The sequence below is a fragment of the Pseudophryne corroboree genome, chromosome 1, assembly GCF_028390025.1.
Source record: "Pseudophryne corroboree isolate aPseCor3 chromosome 1, aPseCor3.hap2, whole genome shotgun sequence".
Taxonomy (NCBI): Eukaryota; Metazoa; Chordata; class Amphibia; order Anura; family Myobatrachidae; genus Pseudophryne; species Pseudophryne corroboree.
The window spans coordinates 334,833,962-334,846,263 of record NC_086444.1 but is presented as its reverse complement, the minus strand read 5'-3'; the positions used below and the strand labels follow the sequence as shown (position 1 = coordinate 334,846,263).

The window sequence follows — 12,302 nt, the reverse complement described above, 5'->3', positions numbered from 1 at the left end:
CTTCCTGGCTTTGATCAGGATAGGGATGACTTCATCCGGAATGCCCTTTTTCCTTCAGGATCCGGCGTTCAACCGCCATGCCGTCAAACGCAGCCGCGGTAAGTCTTGGAACAGACAGGGTCCTTGCTGGAGCAGGTCCCTTCTTAGAGGTAGAGGCCACGGATCCTCCGTGAGCATCTCTTGAAGTTCCGGTTACCAAGTCCTTCTTGGCCAATCCGGAGCCACGAATATAGTGCTTACTCCTCACCATCTTATCAATCTCAGTACCTTGGGCATGAGAGGCAGAGGAGGAAACACATACCCTGACTGGTACACCCACGGTGTTACCAGAGCGTCTACAGCTATTGCCTGAGGGTCCCTGGACCTGGCGCAATACCTGTCGAGTTTTTCCCAACGGTTTATAATCCTGTGGAAGACTTCTGGGTGAAGTCCCCACTCTCCCCGGGTGGAGGTCGTGCTGAGGAAGTCTGCTTCCCAGTTGTCCACTCCCGGAATGAATACTGCTGACAGTGCTATCCCATGATTTTCCGCCCAGCGAAGAATCCTTGCAGCTTCTGTCATTGCCCTTCTGCTTCTTGTGCCACCCTGTCTGTTTACGTGGGTGACTGCCGTGATGTTGTCCGACTGGATCAACACCGGCTGTCCTTGAAGCAAAGGTCTTGCTAAGCTTAGAGCATTGTAAATGTCCCTTAGCTTCAGGATATTTATGTGAAGTGATGTCTCCAGGCTTGACCATAAGTCCTGGATATTCCTTCCCTGTGTGACTGCTCCCCAGCCTCGCAGGCTGGCATCCGTGGTTACCAGGACCCAGTCCTGAATGCCGAATCTGCGGCCCTCTAGAAGATGAGCACTCTGCAACCACCACAGGAGGGACACCCTTGTCCTTGGTGACAGGGTTATCCGCTGATGCATCTGAAGATGCGACCCGGACCATTTGTCCAGCAGGTCCCACTGGAAAGTTCTTGCGTGGAATCTGCCAAATGGGATTGCTTCGTAGGAAGCCCCCATTTTACCCAGAACCCTTGTGCATTGATGCACTGAGACTTGGCTCGGTTTGAGGAGGTTCCTGACTAGCTCGGATAACTCCCTGGCTTTCTCCTCCGGGAGAAACACCTTTTTCTGGACTGTGTCCAGGATCATCCCTAGGAACAGAAGACACGTCGACGGAACCAGCTGCGATTTTGGAATATTGAGAATCCAATCGTGCTGCCGCAACACTATCTGAGATAGTGCTACACCGACCTCCAACTGTTCCCTGGATCTTACCCTTATCAGGGAATCGTCCAAGTAAGGGATAACTAAAATTCCCTTCCTTTGAAGGAACATCATCATTTCGGCCATTACCTTGGTAAAGACCCGGGGTGCCGTGGACCATCCCTACGGCAGCGTCTGAACTGATAGTGACAGTTCTGTACCATAAACCTGAGGTACCCTTGGTGAGAAGGGTAAATTTTGACATGAAGGTAAGCATCCTTGATGTCCCGAGACATCATGTAGTCCCCTTCTTCCAGGTTCGCAATCACTGCTCTGAGTGACTCAATCTTGAATTTGAACCTCTGTATGTAAGTGTTCAAAGATTTTAGATTTTAGAATCGGTCTCACCGAGCCGTCTGGCTTCGGTACCACAATAGTGTGGAATAATACCCCGTTCCCTGTTGCAGGAGGGGTACCTTGATTATCACCTGCTGGGAATACAGCTTGTGAATGGCTTCCAAAACTGCCTCCCTGTCCGAGGGAGACGTCGGTAAAGTCGACTTTTGGAAACGGCGAGGGGGAGACGTCTCGAATTCCAATATGTACCCCTGAGATATTACCTGAAGGATCCAGGGGTCTACTTGCGAGTGAGCCCACTGCGCACTGAAATTCATTGAGAACGGGCCCCCACCGTGCCTGAGCTTGTAAAGCCCTAGCGTCATACTGAGGGCTTGGCAGAGGCTGGAAAGGGTTTCTGTTCCTGGGAACTGGCTGATCTCTGCAGCCTTTTTCCTCTCCCTCTGTCACGAGCAGAAAAGAGGAACCTCTTGTCCGCTTGCCAACAAAGGACTGCGCCTGATAATACGGCGTCTTATTTTGAGAGGCGACCTGGGGTACAAACGTGGATTTCCCAGCTGTTGCCGTGGCCACCAGGTCTAAAAGACCGACCCCAAATGTCCCCTTTCGAAGGCAATACTTCCAACTGACGTTTGGAATCCGCATCACCTGACCATTTTACTGGTAGAATTGGACAATGCACTTATACTTGATGCCAGTCGGCAATTATTCCGCTGTGCATCATGCATATATAGAAATGCATCTTTTAAATGCTCTATAGGCAATAATATACTATCCTTATCTAGGATATCAATATTTCCAGTCAGGGAATCCGACCATGCCAACCCAGCACTGCACCTCCAGGCTGAGGCGATAGCTGGTCGCAGTATAACACCAGTATGTGTGTAAATACCTTTTTTTGGATACCCTCCTGCTTTCTATCAGCAGGATCCTTAAGGGCGGCCATCTCATGAGAGGGTAGAGCCCTTGTTCTTACAAGCGTGTGAGCGCCTTATCCCCCCTAGGGGGTGTTTCCCAATGCATCCTAACCTCTGGCGGGAAAGGGTATGCAGCCAATACTTTTTAAGAAATTATTAATTGTTATCGGGGTGAAACCCACGCATCATCACACATTTTATTTCTCAGATTCAGGAAAACTACAGGTAGTTTTTCCCTCACCGAACATAATACCCCTTTTTTGGTGGTACTCGTATTATCAGAAATGTATAAAACATTTTCCATTGTCTCAATCATGTAACGTGTGGCCCTACTGGAAATCACGGTTGTCTCTTCACCGTCGACACAGGAGTCAGTATCCGTGTCGGCGTCTGTATCTGCCATCTGCCTGACGGCCTATGAGACGTCTGGACAGGCACAAGCTGAGTAGCCGGCTGTCTCATGTCAACCACTGTTTTTTTATATAGAGCTGACACTGTCACGTAATTTTCAACAGTACATCCACTCAGGTGTCGACCCCCTAGGGGGTGACATCACTGTTACAGACACTCTGCTCCGCCTCCACATCATTTTCCTCCTCATACATGTCGACACACACGTACCGACACCCAGCACACACACACAGGGAATGCTCTGATAGAGGACAGGACCCACTTAGCCCTTTGGGGAGACAGAGGGAGAGTTTGCCAGCACACACCAGAGCGCTATATATGTATAGGGACAACCTTACAATAAGTGTCTATCCCTTATAGCTGCTTATATCTGTTATTTTGCCAAATAAGTGCCCCCCTCTCTTTTTTACCCTGTTTCTGTAGTTGCAGGATGCAGGGGAGATTCTGGGAGCCTTCCTACCAGCGGAGCTGTGTGGGAAAAATGGCGCTGTGTGCTGAGGAGATAGGCCCCGCCCCCTTCACGGCGGGCTCTTCTCCCGCTTTTTACTGGAAAACTGGCAGGGGTTAAATACATCCATATAGCCCAGGAGCTATATGTGATGTATTTTTCACCAACTAAGGTAAATTCATTGCTTCCCAGGACGCCCCCCCCCCAGCGTCCTGCACCCTCAGTGACCGGAGTGTGAAGTGTGCTGAGAGCAATGGCGCACAGCTGCAGTGCTGTGCGCTACCTTATGAAGACAGGAAAGTCTTCTGCCGCCGATTTATGGACCTCTTCTTGCTTCAGCATCTGTAAGGGGGCCGGCGGCGCGGCTCCGGGACCCATCCATGGCTGGGCCTGTGATCGTCCCTCTGGAGCTAATGTCCAGTAGCCTAAGAAACCCAATCCACTCTGCACGCAGGTGAGTTCGTTTCTCTCCCCTAAGTCCCTCGATGCAGTGAGCCTGTTGCCAGCAGGTCTCACTGAAAATAAAAAACCTATTTAAACTAAATCTAACTGAGGCTTGGAGGAGGGTCATAGGGGGAGGAGCCAGTGCACACCAGCTAGTCCTAAAGCTTTTACTTTGTGCCCAGTCTCCTGCGGAGCCGCTATTCCCCATGGTCCTTTCGGAGTCCCCAGCATCCACTAGGACGTTAGAGAAAATAATAATAATAATAATAATAATAATAAAGTACAGCAACAAAAGCAAATAAAGTGTTAGCATGCATAAAAAGGTAATTGAGACAAGGGATGAGAGCTTAATCCTGCCACTGTATAAATCATTGGTATGGCCACACCTTAAATACTGTGCACAGTTCTGGCCACCTACCTATAAAAAAGATATCTTGGAACTTGAAAGGATTCAACGGATTCACAAAACTGATCAAGGGGTTAGAGGTACTGGATTATGAGGAACGGCTTACTAGGTTAGATATGTTTACACTCGAAAAGAGGCGGCTGAGAGGGGACATTGGGCCTAATTCAGACATGATCGCTGCTGTGTGTTTTCGCTGCTGGGCGCCGGGTCCCCCATATGCTGTGCTGTGACCCCGGTGCAGTAAAGTGATGCTGTAAAGCAGCAGCGCACTTTACAGAACCGGGGGTCACAGCGCAGAAGAAGGACCCGGTGCCCGGCAGCCTCCTGAAGCAGTGCGGACCGGCTCCCCGGACAGGTGAGTATATTGATCTTCTGGGGGAAGTCCACGGCACGCGGGGGTAGTCACGACGGGGGAGGGGGGTAATCAATTATCGCAGTGTGAGTTGGGGCAATTTTATCACCTGTCATCCGCTTCTTGGATGCGGATGGTGATAAATAGGCCCCTTAGACTTAAAAACATAACTTCATCTGGGTCATTATAGTTAAACTATAGTTACATACAGATTAGTGTAAGAATTCTAACACAGGTTGAACTCGATGGATATTTTGTCTTTTTTCAACCTCATTAATTATGTTACTATATTACTGTGAACAGGGGATTATTTTGCCCTAAAGTTACAAGTTTATACAAGGCTTATAATAGCTTCCATACTCTGGACAAGTCTTCAGAAGTTTGTTTTATCTATTTCTGAAATGATTTAATTGATTTCTTCCTGTATCTGGGACTAGTTCTAAGAATTTACATTTCTACCAAAACAAATAGAGCGATGTACTTCAGCGGCACTTAATGCACCACCACTTAATGCACCACTATAGCTCTTCTTATAGCAGTTAGCTATACCACTAAAATGTATTAATATCTTGACACCAGAGTGGAAGAGAGAAAACTCCCCCTCTGACAATCCCTGCCAGACTCTTACCTCCCAGCTGGCCCCACTGCACATGTATCAGATCTCGCAAATATTGCAAGATCTCCCATGTGCAGCCGGATTCCAGCAGTCATGTAGGTTTGTACACTAACGGCTGGTAATCCTGCCAATATGTGAAAAAATAATAATCCACATCATGTTATCTAATCCATGCAATGCCTATTATTATTGTATTGCCCTTTGAAAGCATAATATCACTTCAGATTTCTAGCTAAAAGAAACCGACAACAATGTCACTGGTTATATGAACAAACACGTGCCATTTTTTGTGTGACACAATCCTGATTTACTTTATCTGCAATATATATATGTCCTACAGAAATAGGTTTCCAGCCATAAGTGGTGACCTAAACATAATAAGCAAATGACTCACCTGGATGTTCCTGCAACTTGGTGTAATTCCCATGAGCCTGTGTTAGAAAGAAGACATCAGTATTAGAACTGATATAACACGGACCACAGATGGCTCTTACATCATCTATTGATATTTGGATCCATTCTATAAGTTCCAATGCTGCCTATTAGGTCACATAGAGAAAATGTAGGCCACTGTGTATCCACTATGCACTAGGAATCTCAATTTAAGAAAAAGAAGCAAAGGGAGTTGCACAATTTAAGAATCCAGTGATTAAACTACTAAACTAGAACATAGTAAACTAACAAATATATAATATATGAACCTAAATCAATGACCATAGGTTAGAATGTGCTGTGCAAATTAGTGTGTGCCCATTATATAAATTATAGTGTTGTTATTATTATTATTATTATTATTATTACTATCCTTTATTTATATGAAGCCACAAGGGTTCCAGAGCACCTAACAATGGGCCTAATTCAGACCTGATTGCTCGCCAGCAGTTTTTTGCCGCGCTGCGATCAAATAGTCGCCGCCTACAGGGGAGTGTATTTTAGCTTTGCAAGTGTGCATGTGCATGTGCTGCCGAGCAGTACAAAAGATCTTTTGCAGTTTCTGAGTAGCCCAGGAATTACTCAGCCACTGCAATCACTTCAGCCTGTCCGGGACCGGAATTGATGTCAGACACCCGGCCTGCAAACATTTGGGCGCACCTGCGTTTTTCCAACTACTCCCTGAAAACGGTCAGTTGCCACCCACAAATGCCCTCTTCCTGTCAATCTCCTTGCGAACGCCCGTGCAAATGGATTCTTCGTAAATCCCATCGCACAGCAACGATCCGCTTTGTACCCGAGCGACGTGCCTGCGCATTGTGGTGCATATGCATGCGCAGTTTAGACCTGATCGCAGCGCAGCAAAAAAAGCCCAATGTACATAAACATATGAGCAAAACTAGAACACAGTGAATTGCAGTACAAGATACATGTTTATAAATACTGCTGCATCAGCGGTCATGACAATCAAATACTGTAAGCACAAAAGTGGCAGAAACCAAGTTAAGTTCCATTGTAGCAGGGTCATAACTCCCAGAGTCAATGGAGTCGCCTGCTTCCAGGCTCCAAGTCCTGAAGGGGCACCTGCATGCAGGGCCGGCAACAGAATTCTTGGGGCCCGGTACACTAACATCTCTGGGGCCCCCTCAACTCCCCCATGACACCCCACCCACACACACACACACACACTTTTAAAGCGTGGCTTTACAAAAAAAAAAAAAATATATATATATATATATATATATATATATACATACATACAGTATATATATTATATATATATATACACTGTACAGTACATACAGTAAAGGTACACAGATATGCATACAGTACATATTTTCATACGTATAAGTACACATACATATAAACATACTTACACACATAAATTATATATATATATATATATATATATATATATATATACATACACACTGCTCAAAAAAATAAAGGGAACACTAAAATGACACATCCTAGCAGGGACGTGCAGTCAGGGGAGGCAGTGCCTCCCCTGTCATTACATTAATGATTAAAATAATACAATATACTTTAGCCTTTGTATTATTTTAATCATTTATACCCTGGGTTTCAATGTGTTTGGAGGCACATCTTTCTGTGCCTCCCGCTGCCAATGTAAAGCGACAGTAAACGGGGGGCGGGGCCAAGCATTCGGCAGCAGAATCCCATTAAAAAAAGCCCTTGAAGCGGCACCTAAAGGAGTGCCTCTGTGACAGGGGCGTGCTGTCAGCCCATATGAAAGCACGCCCCTGTCACAGAGACTGATGTGATACGCCAGTGTAGGATTCCGGGGGCGGGGGTGGACACCAAGGTAATGCCCACCCAGTGGCGTAACTACCATAGGTGCAGGGGATGCGGCTGCTACGGGGCCCTAGATGTCTGCATGGCCCGCCGCTCCCCTGCACCCAATCACGCTGGCAGGAGGAGAAATGGATGTCCCAGCAGGGGAGCAGCGCAGCAGCCGATTGCTGCAGGGGTGAGTCCCGATCTCACCTCTCTTGGTGGGGCCCCGGATTGCGTGCATTACATTGCTGGGACCGGGCACCGTAGTGCAGATGGCTGCTATCTGCGTGTGCAGCCTGGTGCGGGGTGTGAGAGGGTGCCGGCCGCGGCTGCTGGGAATGGGAACCGTTACCGCGGTGGAGATCCTGCGTGTGCAGCCTGGTACAGGGTGCGAGGGGGTGCCAGCCGTGGCTGCTTGGAACCGCGGAGATGGATAAGTGTGCAGTCTAGTGTGGGTCGTGAGGGGGGGTGGCGGCTGCCGATGCGTGTGTGAGCAGTGCAATATAGGCAGGGTGAAATAGGGAGGGAATGCTGGAAGCCACTGTATGTTTGAGGTTGTATTCTCCCTATGCTTGCTCTGCCCACCTTCTACCCCTCATGTATGTGCATATATCAGGGACACTGGTATATATTGTGTAAGTGTATGTACACACAGTCCATGTATGGGTGTTGCTGAGGCAAGACGACAGCACTGCAGCATGTAATAGAGAAAATTTATTGCTTCAACGTTTTGGGGTCTCAGTTGACAGTGTAACGGAGACGCCAAAACTTTGAAGGAATAAATTGCTCAATATTACATGCTGCAGTGCTGTACTGTGTGGTCTTGCCTCAGCAACATCCATACCTGGACTCTGTTTAACTGTGCAAGGGCACACAGCCTACTTTAACTATACCAAACCATTGGAATTACAGTATATATATATTTATATATTTAAACAGTCCATGAATGGTAGGCACTCCAAGTCATTGAACACACAGGCCTGTTATCCTGTCAGTGTCACGCTCTCCCTGTCACCCACTCCCCAGCGTCACCCTCTCTCTGTCACACACTGCTGTCACCCTGTCCCCAGCGTCACCCTCTCCCTGTCACCCAATGCTGTCCGTGTCACCCTCTCTCTGTCACCCACTGCTGTCACCCTCTTCCCGGCGTCAATCTCTCCCTGTCAGCCAGTGCTGTCAGTGTCACCCTCTCCGTCACCCTCTGGTGGTTGGGGTCAATGGCGGGCCTCGGCATACATTATGGATGCTGTGCCTCACCAGCCCCTGACCTCACCGCACGCCACTGCATCCTAGATCTGAATGAATGAAATATTCTTATTTAATACTTTGTTCTTTACATAGTTGAATGTGCTGACAACAAAATCACACAAAAATTATCAATGGAAATCAAATTTATTAACCCATGGAGGTCTGGATTTGGAGTCACACTCAAAATGAAAGTGGAAAAACACACTACAGGCTGAACCAACTTTGATGTAATGTCCTTAAAACAAGTCAAAATGAGGCTCAGTAGTGTGTGTGGCCTCCACGTGCCTGTATGACCTCCCTACAATGGCTGGGTATGCTCCTGATGAGGTGGCGGATGGTCTCCTGAGGGATCTCCTCCCAGACCTGGACTAAAGCATCCGCCAACTCCTGGACAGTCTGTGGTGCAACATGGCGTTGGTGGATGGAGCGAGACATGATGTCCCAGATGTGCTCAATTGGATTCAGGTCTGGGGAACGGGCGGGCCAGTCCATAGCATCAATGCCTTCGTCTTGCAGGAACACACTCCAGCCACATGAGGTCTAGCATTGTCTTGCATTAGGAGGAACCCAGGGCCAACCGCACCAGCATATGGTCTCACTAGGGGTCTGAGGATCTCATCTCGGCAGTGCCAGATTAAGGTCCAAATGGGCCTGGAGCTGAAATTTCCAAAGGGCCTATTATGCGCTGCTGCTGGGGGTGTGACTAATGATGTGGGGGCATAACAAGTGGTGTGGTGGAGTAGTCTGCGTCAATGGGTTGTGGCAAGTGCCATCATCTTAATTGCCCTCTGTGCATCCAAAAACGCATCTCTCCCCAATTCATTATCAATACCTCACAGTATCCATTAGCACATTCATCCACCCTATAAGCTCCTACAAAGCTCCCCACACACAGCAGCATCCATTAGCACACAAACACTGCAGAAACCCTTACCACACACACACAGCACCCGTTACCACACTCACACAGCAGCACCCAGTGGCGGAACTAGTGAGCGGTGGGCCCAGGTGCGACAAAATCCTTTGCCCCCCCCCCCCCCACATCCCATCCAAGTCCACCCCCTCACCCCTGGAGAGGATCTGGTGAGGGGGACCTGCTCAGGGCCAGAGAAATGGATACCTAGCAACAGTGCCGTAACTAGACATTTTAGCACTGTGTACAAGAAACGGCATCGGAGCCCCACCCCTGCATGCAAAACAGGGGCAGTGCGCGCCTTAGGCGCGCGCAAAAATACATAGTGGCGTGGCTTCGTGGGGAAGGGGTGTGGCCACAAAATAATACCAATTCATAAAACGGTGCACAGTAGTCTCCATTATTCAAATTACGCCGCACAGTAGCACCACTACACCAGGTAGAGACCCTTTTACACCTTACAGCGGACAGATTCCTCTTTTTACACATTACGGCAGACAGCGTCCCCTTTTTACACATTACGGCAGACAGCGTCCCCCTTTTTACACATTACGGCAGACAGCGTGCACTTTTACACATAACGGCAGACAGCGTCCCCTTTTTACACATAACGGCAGACAGCGTGCCCTTGTTACACATAGCTGCAGACAGCGTACACTTTTTACACATAACGGCAGACAGCGTGCCCTTGTTAAACATAGCGGCAGACAGCGTACACTTTTTACACATAACGGCAGACAGCGTCCCCTTTTTACACATTACGGCAGACAGCGTACACTTTTTACACATAACGGCAGACAGCGTACACTTTTTACACATAACGGCAGACAGCGTGCCCTTGTTACACATTACGGCAGACAGCGTCCCCCTTTTTACACATTACGGCAGGCAGATTCCCCCTGTTTACACATTGCGGCAGGCAGTCCCCCATTTTTACACATTGCGGCAGGCAGAAGAAAGAAAGAAAGAAAGAAAGAAAGAAAGAAAGAAAGAAAGAAAGAAAGAAAGAAGAATTATACTTACCCTCTCCGCTGGCTCAGGCTCCTCGGTGCAGCTTGACGATTCCCGGGCAGGAGAGAATGAGGAGGAGAGAGGTGGAGGAGGGAGCCGCAGCAGCACTGTGTTATTGGTGGAGGCGCTGCTGCTGCTGCCCCTCTGCTTCACTATAGGCTGTTCTCGGAAGACAGCCTATAGTGAAGCAGAGGAGCAGCAGCAGCAGCGCCTCCACCAGTAGTAAAGCGCTGCTACGGCTCCCTACTCCACCTCCCTCCTCCTCCTTCCCCCATACTGCTGCTCCTCTCTCCGGGCGGCTGTGCGCTGCGGGCAGCGGTTGCCCGCAGCGCACAGCGGCATGTAATGAGTCAGTTTGACTCATTACATGCTTTGGGCCCCTGGACAGAGGCGGGCCCCAGTGCACTAGTTGCACTGGCGGTAGTTCCGCCTCTGGCAGCACCCTTTACTACACACACCGCAGAATCCCGGCGCCGGTATGCTGGATCCCAGGATCCTGGCCACTCATAATACACCCATATATATATACACCTATATATATATATATATATATATATATATATATATAAACGTGGACTGGTGGGCACTCCTGTTATGCTATACAGCTGCCATGGTGCCTTCCTTGTGGGAAAATACACAAATGCAAAAGGTCATCTGGAGTGGGGCTGTCGCTTCCCTCCTCACGACGTATAAGAACCAGGTGGCACTCAGTGGACTGTAGAACAAACAGCATAGAGCCTTGAAAAAAGTGCCCTGCGCAGTGCTGAAACATTGGCAAGCTATGCCCTAATTGCATTTTTGTCACACTAAAGCATTATTTTTTCACCAAGTCCACTGAGTGCCACCTGGTTCTTATACATCGTGAGGAGGGAAGCGACAGCTCCACTCCATAGGACCTTTTGCATTAGTGTATATATATATATATATATATATATACACACACACACATACATAAAGTACACACACTCACCCACCACCACCACATACACACGCAAACATACAGTACACACACCACACATATAGTACACACACACACAGTATACACACATACAGTGGACACACACACACACACACACACACACTGTACACACACACTAATTGATTCCACTAAACAAGAAGCCATTAAACTTACCAGGCTTCTTGCATCAGCAGCAACTACCCGTACAGCCTGGGGGCGGAGCTTGGGACTGTGAGTGATATGCTCAGGTCCCTGAGTGAAGGAGACACGATTTTGGCAGGACAGTCCCGTTTTTCACAGTCTGTCCCGCTGTCCCACCACGGGTGAGGGTGGGGGGCAGTTGGGAGATCCCCCCATGAAGGTCCCTATCCCTCTATATTACGCTATATGCAGCTCCCTATCTCTCTGTATTACGCCGCACGCAGGATCCCCATCCCTCTATATTACAACACACGGAGGTCCCTGTGCCCACTTTTCTTTACTGTCTCTGCTCTTTGAAGCCCCTTTAGTCATTATACTTTATTCTATTTAAACTTTATTCTTCCTTTCTTTATTCTATATCTTACTCACATGTTTTCATTTCTTGTCTCTCACATAAGTGACTTCCTTTCTAATCTCTCACATAGAGCATCTGTACCTGCCATTTTTTCTCTATTACCTACTTTACTTTGCTGCCTCAGGAGCCTTACTCTTTCTTCTCACTCCACTCTGTTTCTCATTACTAGCCCACATTCATCTCTTTTCTCTCCCTCACCCCTTGCTCTACTTCATGTTTTACTACCTTGCACTGGTTTACTA

General features: G+C 48.1%; 1 protein-coding gene across 3 annotated transcripts in view; it reads right to left on the bottom strand.

Annotated features, from left to right (window-relative positions):
• The window catches only part of ADGRD1 (adhesion G protein-coupled receptor D1), a 1,058,506-nt gene that overhangs the window by 997,687 nt on the left and 48,517 nt on the right, over nt 1-12,302 (bottom strand). For all 3 annotated transcript variants that reach the window (XM_063964650.1, XM_063964651.1, XM_063964652.1), the window contains exon 2: nt 5,540-5,576. In XM_063964650.1, the coding sequence (XP_063820720.1) occupies nt 5,540-5,576 (37 nt within the window). The remainder of the gene's footprint in view (nt 1-5,539; nt 5,577-12,302) is intronic.